The sequence below is a fragment of the Serinus canaria genome, chromosome 6 (genome assembly GCF_022539315.1).
Source record: "Serinus canaria isolate serCan28SL12 chromosome 6, serCan2020, whole genome shotgun sequence".
NCBI classification, from domain to species: Eukaryota; Metazoa; Chordata; class Aves; order Passeriformes; family Fringillidae; genus Serinus; species Serinus canaria.
Window position 1 is genome coordinate 24488290 of NC_066320.1, and position 19059 is coordinate 24507348.

At 40.4% G+C, this 19059-nt stretch overlaps 2 protein-coding genes across 3 annotated transcripts in view; one reads left to right on the top strand and one right to left on the bottom strand.

The window, feature by feature from the left end:
- Window positions 1-19059, top strand: part of SMC3 (structural maintenance of chromosomes 3) — a 1169611-nt gene that overhangs the window by 253841 nt on the left and 896711 nt on the right. The window lies entirely within an intron of this gene.
- Window positions 1-19059, bottom strand: part of LOC103814130 (VPS10 domain-containing receptor SorCS1) — a 258007-nt gene that overhangs the window by 6280 nt on the left and 232668 nt on the right. Inside the window, exons 20-24 of the mRNA XM_030241082.2 lie at window positions 15585-15718; window positions 13614-13737; window positions 12522-12634; window positions 10020-10151; window positions 648-747 (exon numbers count right to left, since the gene is read on the bottom strand). Coding sequence (XP_030096942.2) covers window positions 648-747; window positions 10020-10151; window positions 12522-12634; window positions 13614-13737; window positions 15585-15718 — 603 coding nt within the window. The remainder of the gene's footprint in view (window positions 1-647; window positions 748-10019; window positions 10152-12521; window positions 12635-13613; window positions 13738-15584; window positions 15719-19059) is intronic.

Consider the following 19059-nt stretch of genomic DNA (forward strand, 5'->3'; position numbering starts at 1 on the left):
TTGGTTTGTCCATCTCTTGTTAAGTAGGACCTGTGCTGTGAAATGAGTTTTTAGCATGCAAAATAGACAGTGACACACATAATTAAATACCAGGACTTTAGAGATTACTTATTTTGAAATAGGATTAGTTAAGGCCCAAACTGCCTGATCTTATTTTTGTGCATATCTATATTGATTCTAGTCTTTCATACTGCTGAACAACTTTTGAGCAGTGTTCAGTTGCTTTGAATGTTTGTTGACTCTAGAATATCTGAACATATCCAAGGCTAGCAGGTAACTTTTGCACTGTGGGACCCAGGCTGAAAATGCCATGGTGCTGTTTAGTTATTGAGTATTTCAGAGATAACCAAGAAATACACACTTCTGCTGCTACTTATACCACATTTCCAAAAAAACAGTAAATTCCTGCACCTAAGAAAACAAAAGGATTAGCTGTAAATGCAAAAGCCACTATATCTTTTTGGCATGATATAGAAAGGTGAGGTAGAGCAGACATTTTAATGTCTACTCACATACTGTGTTGTTATTGTGATATAAAAATAAGAAATGTCTTAAATACAGCTGATAACACACCACTACCATTGATATATATAGCTTGCTGTGCTATAGAGCAACATAGAAGGCACACACAGAAAGAGGATACTCACCTGCTGTTAAATGGGCAGCATGGACAAGGATTCGAACTCCTGGCTTCAATTCAAAATGGACCAGGTTTTGGTTCAGTTTCTGGATCAGTGTTTCTGAAATCTGGGAAGGGAAACAAACAAACAAACAAACAAAAAAACAAACAAGGCATTTGCTAATTTGTTTCTGCTGGCAAAGCAAAGATATTGCAGACTTTCCAAGCACAGATTCCTATCCCTTCACAATGAAGGATTTTGGACAGAGTGGTTTGTGTATGGTCAGAACTGACTGAGCAACAAGGTGCTCAGTCACACCTCTGTGAGAGCAGCCCAGCAGTAAAAGAGAACTGAGCCCCAAAGGAACATTCCACCCTCATGAGAAAGTGGCCACAGGACCAGGCAGCAGCATCACATCAGTGAACTCATTCAGTGTTCAAGAGAAAACGAACTTTTCAGTTGTTAATGAACACTTGCACCTAATAAATAACTTCTTGCTTGCTGAGTTGCCAGTTTCATGCTCTTAAAGGATGTTCATAACTTGTGATATACCTGAATAAAAAGGAATGGTTTAGATCCTTGCCACAGCTTGCAGTTAATTTTCAAGTTCTAAAATCAAATTTATTTTCACCCAGCTCTGAGATTCAAGACAGATGCTCCCTAATCCTTAAATATGTACCAGAACCAGCTTGAACCTGGAAGTGTTTACTGACTACAGAATGTGGCTTAAACAAAATGCATGTTCCATCTCTTCTTCTGGGTTACATTCATACCCCACTCTCTTTCATGGGGGAGATATTCCACAGAGCTTTCAGATCACCAGATTATCCTTCCATAACTGATGACATCAACAGAGCCCTAGCAGAAATGAAGCAGATTATTCTTCCTTTAAGGACACAACAGAAAAAAATGAGTATTTGCTGAGATAAGACCCCATGAAATCTGTATTTGTACAGTAACAGAGCCAAACTTTGGTCCAATCTGTTGGCAAACATGCCTTTTTTTTAAGTCAGTTTGTCCCAATATGCACAGATCCAGTTTTTCCACATCACACTTCATTACATGCAAGAAATCTCAGGCATGTTGCCATCAAAACCAAAAAACCCAGATAGATTAATCAAGGAATGGAAGCTTACAGACATGGTGTTGACAGTTTGTTGTGTGTCTTTTGTATGTTCATTTGCCTGACTTTTCATGTATTTCACATTTTCTTACAGCAGAAATTGATTTTCCAATTGAACAGTCACAGTTCTCCAGGTTGGCTGATGAGGGAGAGGTGGTTGGAAAACTGGAAACACAACATCCCCCATAACCCATAATAAGCAGTGGATGAGAATGTGCTTTTATAACCATACCAGGATCAAGTGGAATCGTATTCTAGTGCTCACCACTTAATTCAATTTGTTTTAAATAAATCCTTATTCCTTGAAGATTAATGAAAAATTGTCAGAAAAAAAGAACATTCCAATAATTTTTACACCATCTTTTTCATGTTCTTCATTTTTGTCTGGTTGAGCTATTTCAGTAAATTCTACCCAGCTATGATTAGATGTTCCTTGGCTATCATTCATCACAGTATGAGATTTATCTGCTTCTTTTATTTTTTTAACATTCTTAATGGTTCTTTCAATACTCTTGGCTCATACACTTCATTTCTGGCTGCTGATCACTTGAATATGTGCCTTTGGTCCAATATCAATTTGGCAATAACTCTTACAGGCATTTTATTTATATTTTTAAATATATCTCTTTAAAGTTACAATTTATTTCATGGGTGCCAGAATGAGCAATAAATATATTTCTTCCAATAGCAAGAAAAAATACCACCTGCATTCAAAGAGCCATCTGTTGAGCTCAGAGCAGCAGGGATGGTGACACAAAGATGTGCAGTACATGAAGAATGCCTGGGAAGCAAATTATAGCCCTCTTTAAGGATTTGAGCATATTAATAATCAAGATTGACAACTATAAAAAGTTTTTCATCTCTAAAACTAGAGCAACAGATGCAGATTGATATGGTGTAAACCAGGTACCTTAATGGCTCATGGAACTAATGGGGAAAGTACCATCCTGGCTGTATCCAGTCCTACATAAAACCTAACAGCTCTCCTCCATAACCCTGCAGGAATTTTCCTTTCTGCTCTGAGATCCTGATGCTGCTGGAGCACCTGAGCCTCTGGGAGGAAAAAAAAAAAGGCAAATATGAGATAGTAAACTAAAGAAAGGAGACAACCACATTGTGTGTCATTCCTCTTCAACACATTGTGATACCTGCCCAAAATGGCAGGGAAAGAGCAGAGGTAAAAAACAACATGATGCCTTCTATACCAGGAGAGGCTTCCTGTGGCATGTAACTGAGTCTGCAGCTAGCACACGTTGTATGTGGCACTGGAGAATGGCTTCCTCAAGGATTTGGGGGAAAATGGGAGAACGGGAAAATCCGGAGAACGTCAGCATGAGAAGGTACAAGAGATTTGGTTGAGCACTGGTGACTTGAAGGGGCAGTGAGATCTTCCCTGGTCTCCCTTAGGGCTCCTGGGGCACTGAGTGAAGAGGCAAAACCACAACTGAGAGGTGCTGTGGCTGGTGTGGGAGGGAAAAATCAACAGGTATTCCTCTCTGGAGGGCCAAGGAAAGGAAAAACAGGAAGGAGAAAGGAAGTAAGGGTAAAGCAGTAAGGAAAAGGAAGAAAGACAAAGAAAGAGTCACAACTGAAATTTATTATTACTGTGTTGCTTTCTTACTTGATTATGAATGAGGACTTCATTGTATGACATCCTGTACAAATTCATCTCAGACTAAAATATTTTTGCCTGAGACCATCAGTGTCTCAGCAGAGGCTTGAAACAGCCATAAATGTTCCAGGACTACACACCAAGTGTCAAAACTGGCAGCAACACTGTTCATTCTATGCAGAGTATTAAGCATATTTCCTTGGCTCAATTAATTACATGTTCTCCCAGTGGCTTTTTGTATACAGCTTTTTTTTTTTTTTTTTTGCCTTGGTCTTTATGGAATCTGAACAAGTGAAAAAAGTGAGTAACAGCCTAAGATCTTCAAAAGTGTCAGAAATTCTAGTGAGAATCAGACATCTGCCTTCCTCAGGCAGCTCTGGAGATTCCTGACACACACGTCTGAGGGAAGAACAGATGCATTCAGATGTGTTTTTAAAATGTTTGCTTGATTGGTACAATATTTTCATTTTTCTTTATGTAGAAAACAAGATTCTCTTCAAAACAGACATACAGAATGAAAATGCATTTCTGTACTCCTAAAAATTATCTGAAATAGAGACCTTACACAATGACTTACAAAAGCCAGTATTTGAGGTCAGTGAGCAGCTTGCATAAACCTCAAGGGCCAAATTTTACATTGGGATTGGACACTGCCCTCCAAAGCTGGACCTGGCAATGTTTGTGGTCCTCACTTGGTCCCAAGGGGACCTGTGCACTGAGAGGTCAGTCAGGACTTTTGCTTTGAGATTGCAGAACAGACTCCTCTGCCTTTAAGCCTATTTCTAGCTCACTTATCAGACTTTAATCTAGGCTTGGTTCTGACTTGACTTGTTTGCACTATTAATATAGTGCCTCTGAATTAAATTTCCACACAAAGGCTGATCTCAGTTGTTGAGGTAATAAAAAGTTTAAATGGTGAACATTTTGGAGTTTGTGCTTCCCTTTATTTCCACACTCAAAGTGATACCACGGATGCATTTTGGTTTAAAAAGCAGAAAAGGAAACATCAAAGTACTTTGACCTGTTTCAAAAATAGCAATGCAACTCCAGTTGAACAGCCAGACCTCCATCTGGGGAACAGGTTGGCCTCAGGCCTCCCCCTCTTCATCTCTCCCTCCCGGAGATGCAACTAACTTAGCTGAAGACAAAACTTCTTAGAATAGCAACCTCTTAATTTATAGTCTTCAAGAGTCTCTCTTGTGAAAATAATTAGCTTTCAAAATTAGTTTTGGTCCTTAACTGAGCCTCATTGACTTTATCTGCTTCATTTGCAGAATTAAGCATGATGTGCAAAAATAATTCAGTAATAGGAACTATTCTTCATGTATCATTTTTCATCAAAGGACACATAATGAATAATAATAACAGACAATTTGTGAATGAAAAAAAAAAAGAGATTCCAATTTAAAAATGGAACAAAACAAAAATTAATTTGGCTGCTCTTAGCATTTTGTCAGATTTAGGACTCTAAAAGAACTATGTGAACCAAGAAGCAGAATTATCACTGAGAAGGGCATTTTCCCATACTTTTATTGACTTTTGAAACCCCTGGTGTAAATTATTTTAGACTAATTGAATGTGATTCAACTGTGCCAGTATGCACTAGCTAAGAATCTTGATAATTTTATAGATACTGTGTAAAGATCTCAACTAATGAGTGCTACACTTCTATTCAATTCATTGAGCAAATCAATAAACAACTAAGGAAAGAATTAGGCACATTGATTTAGTAGGAAGAAACTTGAACCAACATTGGGAAAGTGAAGTTGGGAGTCAGGGCCAATGTGGATTACTTTAAACTGTGCCACCTGCCCTGGATAACCTTGGACACTTCACATGGGGCCTCTAAAGCTTGCTTGCCTTAGCACTGAAAAGAGCACAGTCACTGACTTCCTGGCTCCAGCAGGAATTTCTGCAGATCTTCAATGAAAGATGCTAAATTCAAGCTGCTGGGAGTATCCAGGGACACTGTGAGAGCACGAGGAGGAGGATATTCCTGTGGTTACTCTGGGACAGGAATGGAACAGCAGATATGAACCCAGAGACCTGGACATAAAAGCCAGGATCCACTTTTGATGAACAAAGGCAACCAAAAACAGCCTTGAGAATCAAGGGCTGCTCCGTACTCTGAGCAAAAGATGAGGGAGAGAGGGCTGATAGTCACGAGGCAGGAGTTAACTCAAAGGTATTGAGACAAGAGATTTACACAGCCTCTCCTACAGCACACAAGCAGCTATTAAGAAAAGCTGGCTAAAGAAAAAAGCCCCTGGTACTGGGTCTTTTGGCTCACATTATTCCAGCCTCTCCTCATCTGCCTTCTTAATACTGGTCCAACCTCCCCTAAGAAGCAGTGGAAGACTTGATCTTCATCTAAAGTCAAGGGGGTGTTAAAAAAAACCTGTCCTAGTAAAAATTAGATGATTTACCCTATATATCAACCTCTTCCTGGAATTTAGTTTGGTACAATGTTCTGTAAGATTTGAAGGCATTCACTGTCATGATCTTGTTGCTAAAAGTATTTTGGTGATGGGCACAACTGAAATACATTAGAGGACAGAAAAGTACTGAAAGCAAATACACTGAAGCTTAGGAGGGGGGGCAAAAGAAAACCCCAAACTCTAAAATAAGATAGAAGCTCCATCAGCTGCAAAGAAGCAGATGTAAAACTAAATCTGCTTTAAGGAAAGAATCCCAAGAGGTATATCCTTAAAGCCTTCCTGAATGCCACTCTCAATGGTTTTACATTCACAAGAGGTATTTAATCTCTGTAGTTCATCACTGTCCATTTGATAATCAGTCATCCATGTCATTTCCCATCTCTTTGGCTGGATACAGATACTGGCCACAGCTGCAACATATTGAGTACAGTTGGCTACCAACCAGTGATGTTACCATTTGCCAAAGTCTCCATTGTGCTATATTGCTGAGAGCTCTTCTCAGAGAAAAAATTAATGGCCTCAAATGTCATTAACTATTTGCTCCTACCCCTGTTTTTTATTCTTTTACAGTAATTTTGAATAGGCAAGTGAAAAGCACCCAAATGGAGAACTAAAGAGAAATTCAGGATAACGCTGAAACCTTTACTTGATATGAAAACATCACTTCAGAATTCTCATGTACCTTCTGCTTACATTTCATTTTACTAAAAGAAAATGCATTTGTTATGTTGGAGAAAAAGCCCCCACTAGGAAACAACATGGAATGAAGTAATTTGTGAAATGCATAAGTAACAAGATAACCCCTCAGAATTCTCCTACTGAGTAAATCCATACACTGGAATAAAGAGTAATCATAACTGCCCTCTACTGAATTTTAATTACAATATTTTCCTACTGAACATTCATTTTGAACCATATTTGTGCTAAAAATAATTTATTGAAATGTTACTATTAGAGATTTGCCTTTCACTGAAGTGAAAGAAATTTGTGCTAATTTCAGATTTAGCAGATCTGAGTTTTGTAATCAAATTCACTAAGCCCGTCCATGAAGATGGTGTGACAACTGCATTCCAACCCGAGTGGCCAGTGGCATTTCTGGGGGGTTGTTTTTGCAAGATTTGGGATATTTCAGTGTTGTTTGGGATATTTCAGTCATAGCATGCAAATCAAAGACCAGTGTTTGACAACTGCCAATTATTTCTACATTTTTAAACAGGGTGGTGGTCAGTTCTCAGCTACTGTTAAACGAAGCAGAGCAATGAAATGACCCAATTAAAAAAAAAAAGAATGGGGAAAAAAAAAGGACACAATATTCCTGTCATAAATACAAGATTTTGCAGATGTGTTTTGGGATTCTGCAGGATAAAAAGGCCTTTTGATTTTTTAGGGAACTGTGAAGAATAACTTTGCATTGACTACAGAAAGTGGAGTGGATCAAGCACTTTTTCTATATTTATGTATTTATGTATTAGGTGGAGTTGTCCTATGTTGCACATTGAGAAAACTTCCCCAGAGTCACATGTAGCAGCTTGTTTTTTGGCTGTCAACAGCAGTCAAACTTTTTAAAGGTACTTTAGTCTCCAATGGAAAATATTAGGAATAACAAGTTTACATTTCTAAATGCAAACGGATATGACAATAATTGATTCTATGTATAATAAAAAAATAATATGGGACAGTTGTATGAAAGTGATACATCAAGTGAGGAAGAAAATGACATTTACCATCTAAACACAGTCTCAAAGAGAGCATGAGACACAAATGCACTATCCTCATGGAAAACTGCATGGAAATGTACATTTGTCAAGTGGGGCACTACTGCAGTCCCACTACTACTGGCCTGCTGTGCTCAGACACATAAAACGTGAGTGGCACAAAGGAGTTTTATTGACTTTGAGAAATGGGAAACCAAGACCTAGATTGTGAAGGCATAGTGGACATCTAAGTGCCTCTGAAATCAATGGGAATTATGTACCTACAGATGAGTGGCTGGACAGAGGGACCTAAAAGTATGTTTACAAAGCCAAATGATGATGTATCAGATAAAACCAGAACAGCTTAATCCATCTCAAGGGAAAACAGCAAAATGTAAGCCTTCCATAGTTATTAAATATGAATGAGATTTATTGGTAAATGTGAAAGTCCATGAAAACACATACACCCCTCCTGGTTACCCATGGCAGAGTGGTCTAGCTCAGGTGATGAAAAAAAAGGAAACTCTGTAATGAAGTGCTTCCTTAAGGAACCTTTTTCCACTGCAGTACTTGTGTAAACTATTTCCATTTTATTCCCTGCACACTTGGAAGTTTCTCTTCTAAATCAGAAAACATAATTCAGAACTGTAACTCCTTTGGGTCTGCACCTGCAAACTGGCAAGCTCACATACGTGCCTTTGAATAGCTTATTCCTTGCCCACGACTACAAAACAGACTTCTATTCCTACCAGAAAAAAACAAATGCATCAGAAGTACCTCAGAAGCAACTTAAGCTTCTTAAGCTCTAGCCATCATAAACATCTGCTCCCAATACTCATCCCAGCAACTTCAAGCATGGGGAGAGTCTGCTGAATGAGCTCTGAGACACTTTGGGCAAGGCATAGTGAAGGATCACAGGCAAAACAGATGACAAAACAGGAGCAGTATCAGAATATGCTTCAGAGCAGAAGGCAGAGACTCCCTTTGTGGCCCTTGGGAAGTTCTGACAGAAAACTCCAACATTTTTTACTAGAGTTACTAGGAAGAGGAATGCAGCACCCACAGACCAGAAAGAAAAACATTCTGACCATCCTGGGTTTTTTTCAAAGAAAAGAGCTGGCTGCAAATGGCAAATAGTTTCTCTCTCCTCCAAAGGTTACCATTTGGACCCTGCAGGATGCCAGAGATGTTGATGGAGTTACACTGAAAATGACATTTCCTTTTGTCCATAAAAAGGGCCATGAGAGCACTGCCAGGGCTTCCTTTCTCCACAGTCACAAAGACTCTGTTTTTACAGAAGAGGAGAGGCATAAATGAGGGAGAAAGAGAAGCTGCTGAGTGCCTAAAAGGAGCTGGGTCAGATGTAAATTTGAAATTTTATGGACTGGCTTCCTTGCCAATTTATGAAGGAAGTGAGGAGAAGGGGAAATGAAGGGGAAAAGGAAGGAAAGACTTTGCAGAGCAATAAATCTCCATCTTTTTTGTTTATTACATGGGTGGTGAAAATTTAAGAAGGTCATTTGTCAAAAGAAAAGATGACAGCTAGAAATGCTGAGCAAGGGAAAGCTTCAGAATATGGGTGACCTGGAGGTGTGAGGCTCACAGCTAAGTTAACATGGCTTGAGCCATGGACATGGAGTGTGGAGAGGCAGAGCTACAGTGGTGCTTCCCTCAGGGCCAAAGTTATCTTTGCCCCTGGAATCTGAATTTATAAGCTGAGAGGCAGCAAAGGAGCTCTGGGACAAGAGGACATAGTTCAGTGGTGCACATGGCAGTGTTAGGTTACCAACTGAACTCGATGGCATTAGAGGTGTTTTCCAACCTTAACAACTCTACAATTCTATGTGATTTCAGGATTTTTGTCCAGTCTTATCTTTTAATTACAATCCTACTAGGCCCATCTGGTTGGCAGGACCTTTTGGGTCTGCAGAGAGACAGAGTCCTTCAGTCATCATAACCTATTTCAGCTGTTCACAGAGAAAACAATCCACAGTGGCTCAGCCCCACTTCCAGCACCATGAAGAAGGCAGGCAGATTGTCCAATCCCATCCCTGTGCCTTAAACTAATGAACTGCCTGGGTTTACCACCCAGCTCTGTCCTCCAGTGCTTTCTAGACTCTTGACAGTGTCATAAACTTTGCTCCACATTTCCTGTTGGCAGGAGTCATCCCCTAAATCCTTTCTTCCTTTTTCCTGCTTCCATGTAGTAAACAGGACATTTAAGGAAACACAAATGGGCATCTAAACTCCTAAAGACAGCTCCAAAGCCTGTTTCCAATGCTGGGGAAAGAAAAAACAAAAAAAACCCTGCCCAAACCAACCAACCCCCCCGAAAAAACAGAAACATTAAAAAAACCCCTAAAGAGGATGTAACGTGTAACATGAACCCCAGTGATTCAGCTGCATTCCTACCACAATTGTCAGTTCTAACCATACACAAATCCCATATACAAACAGATATATGCATCTCATATATACACACAGACACAGAAATGCATGCACATACACCTCCCCAAGTAATTGGCACAATACCTGCTCTAGGTTTGCTGCAGTTCTTTTTTTTTCTCCTGTGGCATCTTGATATGGTAAAATGAAGAGTTCAGCAGACGTGGGCAGGCCAGGGAGCACTGCAACCAGAACGTGCTTGCTGGAAATACCTGTAGCCTGATACAGAGAAACAATGAAGACAGAAACAGTGTGGATGGCACTGGATGCAGAGAGCTTCTTCATTAAAGCATCACAGTACTTTCACTGTGTAGGATGTATCTCATACATCTTGTTGGCTGAAATTTTTAAGTGAGGACTTTAATATCCCTAATTTTGACACATTAGACAAAATTCAGAAAAAAAGTACCCTAAAGGCATTACTACCAGGGTCATCTCCAATCTCATGTTTCAGCTGATGCCACACACTCAGATTGCTGAGTTATTATCCAAAAAAGGATCTACTTTGGCCCTCAGGAAGTTTTGTCAGCCAAAGGAAGGAGAAACATAATTCGATGACTCTTCCCCCATTGCCTTTCTGTTGTGAATTATCCACCAAAGGCACTTAAATCTCAAGGTTTTGATTTGACCTGAAGTTTTCAAGCGCTGAATTTAGTTGGTCACTTTTAAAGTGGTGGAAAAAAAGTGCCTTCAGATACAAGGACAGATCACAGATGCACCACAGAGATTCCCTTGCAGTAAGGACTTGGAAGCCTCTCAGAGACTAACTGGATCTAAATCTCAGGAATTCTTCTCCATGGGAGTTCAGGAGCAAAACTATGGAGGAGTTGCTCATTGGAGAAAATGGTGGATGCAGGACAAAACTGATCATAAATCACCATTTTCTGAGCCTGTCCTGTGGGTAACCTGAATGTGACTGCTGACAGTCTGGAGAAAACCCTGTAGAGTCCCCTCCACCACACACCAAGGGAAAGCATGTGTCTTTGCTCCCTTTTTAAATTTTGTCTTGTTTTGTAAAGTGAATTTAGAAAAAACCCTTATAAATTTATAAAGGTTCCTTATATTCTTATGAGTATTCTGTGAAGCCAGAGCCTATAGTATTTGTGCTTGCCTAACAGGTTGCTTTAAGGTGTCAAAATAGTATTGCCTTCATTTTCAGAGGCTGGGAACAATTTTTTTTTTTTTTCAGAAATGGGAGACAGTAATCAGAAAATCAATGATGCAAGCAAATAATTATGATCAAAACAAGAAATAGGATATTTTGTGATAATATGAAATTATCCCTTCTCAGAGTGAAGATCAGATTTTAGTACAGAACTGTAATTTTGTAAGCAGAATTTTATCCCGGTGATATTCTGTAATAAGAATATAATACTTTAATAAAAGTTCATAAAAATTCTATAGCACAGCTATAATTTCCTACTGAATTATTTAGTTATTTGACTCATTTTTATACCTTTTACTTAATTGCTGTAGAAATCTACTGGGTTTATCTTTAATTTTTACAGGAACTTCTCACAAAGGCTTGTTTAAGGTGAATCATTTAGCTATATAAAGATGGATAATTAGCTATCAATTTTTATTTTTCCAATCAAATAACAAAAAGACTCTGTGTTTTCACTGCTCTGCTTTTGGAATGTAGCCTTGGTACTGTGGTTTTACAAATCTTCTTTTTTTATGGTTTGGTTTTGCTTTACTGAGATGTTTATATTCTGAAAATTCATCCTGAAGATAAATGGATCCTTGAATACTTGATACAGACGTAAAGATGTCAGAAGATTTAAGCTCCAGAATAATGTTCTTTTTTTTCCCTTTCCTCATGTCTTTTAACAAAATTCCAGAAAATAATCTCAGAAACAATCCAGACAGGTTTGTGCACCTAATTAGCAGAGTTTTTCTAGAATTTTTGCCCAGATGATGCCACAAATAACACTTAAGCTTGCTAATAACATCAACAAGTCTTTTGTTCTTTCAAAATCTGAGAATTCTTATTTTTAAAAAAGCAGAAACACTATTTCAAACAATTCCTTGCACTGTTTTTCTACTGTGGTGAAAAACCCCAGGTATGTCTTCTAACTCTTCTTACCTCTTCAATTTCAAATGCAAATCTTCAGCTACACTGGAATATTTTTGTGACATTGTGTTCCATAGTTAAAGAAGGAACTTCAGAGAAAACCAGCATCCAATCCTGCCCTGTGAGACTCATGCTAGATGAAGGACTTAAAGCACTTGCTGTGGTGTTTTTCTGCATAGTAAAAAATGTTTAATTTTTGGTCTCACAAGTTTTCTACAGCATATTTGCAATTCCATTAGAACAGTGTTTCTTTACACTGAAGGCTGACTCTGGGCACCAGATTATCATAGGGTAAGAACATGTCACCTGTCTAAAATTAAGGATGCTGGCCTCAAACACTGTCAGTTCTCCATTTCACCTGTCCAAAATTAAGGATGCTGGCCTCACACCATCAATTCTCCATTTCTGGGTGATGGATACAAAGAGACACCTTGAGAGAACAGCTGATCCAGTCCTAATGAAGGACCAAATCAGGAACCAGACCCCTTGTAACACAGGCTATGCACACAGCTTACCTCCACCAGAGCTCTCTTGACTACTCTGCTGATGTCCCTTCTCCACTCTGGGATATCTGGGTTGTAGTCATCCAGGTTTGGAGAGAAAGATAACCTCAGGGACTGAAATTTCTCTGCAGATACAATGACAGAGCAGTGAGTCAAGACTGAAATGCCTTCATGCCAAATGAGGGGGCAGAACCTTGTGAAACCTGGTGCAGCTCATGTTTTGCTTAATCAGTTTGCAGATGGTGCACAGACTGTGAGAGAATCCAGCAGTGCACCTGAGGGACTTGGTGAGAGATGTGCAGAATCTGGGAGATTCATCACTGGAGTGCCTTGGAAGTGAAAAGTGATCAGTCCTTACTTGAGTGGATGAATAGCACTGCAAAGGGAGCTGTGTTGGGAATGTAAATGAAATGTTACCCTCAATTTGACTTCTGGAGCAGGCACACCCTGTGTAGGAAGCTGTGATTGGGCTCTCATAGATGTGCCCCAAACCTTAGAGATCTTAATTGCAAGGGAACAGTGAGAAATATGGGGAGAGGACTAGCCTTGGAAAATGTACCTTATCTCTGTTGCCGTTAACAGAGCTGCCCACATTGATCACCATCAGCTAAAACTGGGATTCCCAGTGGGTTTTAGGCTCCATTTACACAATATGGTATTTGTGTGCCCTAACTGCTTCTGACACATGTGAACAATGTCAGATCAGTGCAGATTTCTGTGCAGAACTGCAGCACACAGCATTGATTTATCTTTCAAGCTGAGCAGCTTTTGTGTGAGTTAAGAGGCCTCTGCTGGCCAAGAAGGGGGAAAACCAGCTTACAAAACAAACTAACATTTTGACAATCATGTAGGATGATCAAAGAGTGATGGAGCACATGCAAAGGGCTCTAGGAAGGAGATCAATGTTCTGCAATCATGTCAGTCTGCACTAATGTCAATCTGTGGCCTTCAGAGATACTACACTGGACTGGTAACACTGGAATTCAATTTATAATCCCAGTCAAAGCATTCTGGAATAAAGACCTCTTGTTGCTGCCAGCTATCCTGGCTCTCTAAATGTTGACTATGGAGAATCCTGTGTGAAATAAAAGGGGAAGAACTCACCATACACTGCAATAGTCTTTGTGTCCTGAAGAATGGTGTTTCCTGCTGAGACCTGAACTGTGATGGTGTTCATCCCTTCCACAGAAAATGTGAATGTGATGCTCCCTTCCAATGTGATCAGTGGCTGCAAATGCATCATAAAAGGAAAAATTCAGTTAATTTGGCTGGAAAGGAAAAGCAAAAATGAGTTTGGCTCTTTATCCTTTTGGGATGGTTTGAGGAGTTAGTTCCAGATTGGAAATTTCAGACTCAGGAGGGGCCCTGTGACATGGCAGCTAATTTCCTAGGGAGGGCACACAAATCCCAGAAAGGGATGCTCTCCTGAAGCTCAGAGTAAGGTACTATAATTTCCATAGGAGCTATGTAAGATTCCAGTGCTTCCTTTCCACTTGGCATGCTGGTTGTTCTGGATCCTATGTTAAAATGCCCACCTTTGCTCACTCCCTAGAGAGGCCCAGATCCTGATATAAAGGCCTACAACATTCACTGCTCAGGTAGCACCCACCTTTCCTAAATCTACTGTAAGTACTTTATTTAAGGTGACTCAAGGGGGTTGTCACAGAACCAGCCAACATAAGATTCCACATTTGCTGTCCCATGTTGTCCTTAGATACAGACACATCGTTTTTGTTAATTGCTGATGCTTGAGAGGACAGAGATCCCTTCAGCTGTGAACAACTTCATCAATGAGTTGTGTCCTCCAGCAGACTCTGCCTTAACTTCTCTTCTCACTTGTTAATGAACTCAGGATGAGACCTTCAAAGCACCCAGTATTAAGTCAAACTGTTTCCATTGTAGTCTATAGTAAAACTCACACTTCAATGAGAACAAAATTAGACCAACCCCGATCACTTAGGAGCTTAGGAGATCAGAGGGAAGGTTAAAAGGTGACAATCACAGCCTGTAAGTACCTCTAGGGGGAGATGATTGCTGATAGTACAGAGAGTTTCTTTAATCTACACAAAAAGGCATAACAAGATCCAACAGCTTGAATCCCAGACTAGATAAATTCAGACTACAAACACGGTGCATGAGTTCAAAGCTCAGCATAATTAGCTGTGGGGAAATAGTTGGAGGAGATGGTCAGAAGGACAAGCAGTGCATTTTCCAACATCTGAGGAAAATTATTAATGCAAAACAACAACAACAACAACAAGAAGTCAGGTCCTGCCCTAGTGACAAGAAGTTAAATAAAGCAGAAGGTACTGATCAAACTCTACAATCTGCATTATACAGAACAGAACAATGTGTGATTATGAAGGTCCCTCTTGGCTCTACAAAATCCATGACAACCTCTCCCCTCAGAAACTAATTAGGGTTTCTGGGTACTTTAGCCACAATTATATGTGAAGTAACAGTCCTAATGTCTGTGCAGATTCACCAAGACTGCAAGCACAGAGGCAGCAGAACGTGATGGATGATGCTCTCATATCTGAGCAGAGCCCTGGGGCAGGGAGGTGTGTTGGGAACCATTTCATCCACCCATAGTACATGATAATAAGGTCCTTTTGCACATGTGGTTTAGCATAGGGTGCTGGGGCTCAGCATAGATCAGTTCCAGCTATAAACACTGCTTCAGCTTGAAAGGTTGTTTTCCTAAAAAAAAAAATCTTCCAAAGCTGTACTTTTTTTCTTCTTGTTAATGAAGAAAGGGGGGTGAAGAAAAACAGCAGAAACTCTTCCAGATTTTGGTTAACTATGTTACCCTTGGATGGAATTAAGGAAGAAACCTATTGACAGCTCACATGAAATAGCAATAAAGCCTGCAGCTAAGTCACAGCCACAAACACAAAGCACTACTTACATTTCCATGTCGGTACCTCCAAGGCCCATTAGTATCTCGGTATTTGGTTTATAATTTTCTTGCATTTGTGACTACATAGAAGCATTCCCAGATCCCTCTCTCCCTCCCTCTTCTGTCAGAGAGCTTCTCCAGGGTTATTTTGACCTCAGTCCATCAGGAATACAAACCTCTGTGTTGTTCCCAAACCACCAGACATAAGTAAGTGTTCCCACTTGGCTTGGCCACAGCACTGCTGTGGCATTGATCTCCTTGTTCTTCGTGGTGACAAAGGGCAGAGATAAGTGAACGTGTTCCAAGGGGCCTGCAGAAACAGAAGCAGCAGGTGAGTTTTCCCTCCATCTGAGAAGTCAACCTGGGTGGGATATCCATTGGTTTAGGGAAGAAAAGTCTTCCCTAAATCACTACGGGACATGGCTGAATGTTTTGGCTTGGGACTATTTCAGGACTATATTAAAACTGTTCCTCAGAGAACAGGAGCCACCCCTGTACCTGGAGCTGAAAAACTTGGACTCCCTACTGCATGAATGTTATAAAATCAGGAGCTTATATGACTTTTACAATAGGGACAGAGCCCTGTTGTGTGCATGTGGCCTTCACTGGGAAGACGTAAGAATGTGCAGGACAAAGGGCTCCAGCAGATGTGAAGCATCTTTGCTGGAAAACTGCAATGATTTGGTGAGCTTCAGCAGAAGCTCTTTCTGAAGGCAGCTATTCACCGAGTGCCTGCATTTTATTGTTACCTTATACTCCCTCCTTTTCATCAATAAACTCTTTTATTTCTTCAGTATAAACAGAACATAATTCATTCGACAAGTGACATTATGCCCAGGGTTACACATTTCCCATCTTCTGGAAACAGATGGGCCTTTGTTGTTAAATCTTGTTCTATAGATTATTTTTAAAATGTGTTCTGACTGTTCACTAAGAGAACAAAGCAATTGTCCTGAGTGACGGGGAAAGAAAAATCAAGAAACCTCAGGTCACATGAGGACATGGGTTCCTTAAACAAATTAAGGCCACATCTACACATCCTCTGTCTGTGAGCTCCCCAGTGATGAGAACCAGAGTCACAGCTTTGCATTGTTCATATGGAGTTGAGATGCATTGCTAGATGTATTTCCAGGGAGGATCTTTCAGGATATACCCCATGCATGAATTTGCTTTTCAGCCCAAATGAAGACCATACTCTGGAGAAAGCATCCTGTATTATAATAAGCAGAGTGAGGAAAAAAACTCTCCCAAATCAGACTGTATAAACAATGCCAAAATAAGGACCAGTGTTCCTGATTTATTACTGGAATGCATCTTTCCCTGGGTTGTAGACACAGCCACTGCTTAAGCTGAAGCAGCCCAATGAAGAGTTATCCATGATCAGATTAACCAAAGCCTGCTATACATGAGACCATGGCTTGTTTGCCTTTTATAAACATCAGTCAACACTCATGGAAATTCATGAGATGCCAAAGTTTCACCCTTGTGATTTTAATGGCATTCTCCTGCTCAGATCCATTTCCATCACCACACTGTTCCAGCTTTCAGTAAGACCCTAAGGCCTGAAAAATGGCAATTTCCCCAGCTAAATGCAGTGACAACTGTAATGATGGAGCCCCTGAAAAGTCTGATACTCTCCAACATTACTGCATCCCTGCTCTGAACAGATCTCAAATGATCCTGCATGGCAGAGAGTGCCCAGCCCCTCCTTGGACCTTCCCCACAGGCTAGGAAGAGATATGAAAGAATGGCTCAAGCAACCCCACTCTGCCTGAGCATTTCTCAGCACAGCTGGGTCAAGGAGGCTGGAAAGCTGAGCTAGTATCTGGCCAGCAGATGGGGATAGCTCACTCTGGATAGGCCCTCCTGGTAGGAGACTGCTTTCTCCCAGGTCAGCTTGAAGAGGATTCAAGAACATTAATTTCTGAGCTTCATGCAGGGCTATGGAGGCTAAGGCCTTCATCTGTCCCAGGAAAAAGTACTGTCCAAGCTCCAGAAACCTGAAAGGGAGAAACTTCTCAAAAGGCTCACTTGCACAGGTGATGTTACTCTGAAGCATCCAGGCAAATCCATAACTAACTTTCCAGGAGAAAATTTTGATGTGTCAGGACAGCTAAGAGACAGGCTGTTGGCTTGAGCAGTTTACATACAACAGTTTATATTATCCATCCAACTCAAAATGCTCCTCTCTCACAGTAACCTGCATTTGTGGATCCCTGGAGCAACTGTAGGAAAGGCACCGCTTCTGTGCACTGGCTGCAGCAGGATGAGGAAAGCACAGGATGAAGGCTTTATTTTTTTGTTTGAGACCACAAGCACCAAGGTTCAGCACCTGCAGTTTTTTCCAGCAGGAAGAGTGCTGGCCACAGGTAAGGAAGGTGCTGGATGGCCCAGATCTGGCTACAGACACTCATGCACTAACCCTGTAACCAGGGATCACCCAGTTTGTAGCCCTTCCTAAAACTCTGGATGTTCAGGCTGCACATTACTTATCTGTGGATCTTACAATGCAACGTGTGTGTCTATTTTAAGGACAGATATTTTTGCAAAACTCCCCAAAGGCCAAACTCAAACACCCAAGCAGAATATTCAGCAGAGGGCTGAGGGACAATGCAAGCTTTCAAATAGGATTTAGAAGCTTTTGTGGATCAGGCTGTTAAGACTCTGGAGGGGACTGGATCTACTGTGCATCCCTGTCCTCAGCAAATCTATTGCTAGTCTGAATGGCAGCATGTTCATTTGTAACCTGTTTTGCAGTCCCTAATTCTTGTCATGTAGAGAAAGGTGAGACATATCCCTTAAAGCTGTCACTCCTCCAGGGAGTCTGGCACACATAATCTGGGTCTGGCTGCAATGATCACTCAGTGTTTAAATCCTGCTGGCATTACCTATGTAAAATACAGAAATGCACACTATCAGCTGCTAAGTCACACAACAAATCCAAATATTATTTATTTCTTGTACAGCTTAAACAATCAAAATGGTTCATAAGCCTTCAGTCTCAAGAAAAAGATTTAGAGCAGCTGTAGACCAGAAAGACACTGTGAGTGAATGAAGGGTGGACACCTGCCAACCAAAGGTGTTTTTGAAGGGGAGCATTCAGGTGGATATTTGTTCCTGCTCCTCTAGTCCTCCTCCATAAAAATCCAATCTCCCACACTCCTGCCTCCCACTGTTCCCATCTGTTGACACAATGGTTCTCCATTAAAGAGCTACTCTCCTACCCTGAAAAGGTAGCTGCTTTCATGCTGTGTGAACTAACCCCAAAACTAGAGGTAAAGTGCAGGGAATGTGCCAAATCATCTACACAATATGTAGAGTTAGTTTGGTAGATGGTAAACAATATTTCTGTAAACATAACTTCAGGTTTTGGAATTTCCTTTTTTCTCAGTTAATCTGGCACAGAGGCACACAATGAAAACATAAAAAACAAACAAAAAACCCCACTGTAGAAAGAAAATTATGGCCCCAAACAAAATCCATTAGGAATGTTACAAAATTTTGATAAATAGATTGACCCTTTGGGTTCATAACCATGTGCTAGAATAAATATGAAAGAATACAATGTTGGTTTTATCCAAGAACTCGGGATACATTTCAGTTGTAAATCAGACACATATGAAGTATGAAAATGTTAAAAAGAATAGCGGA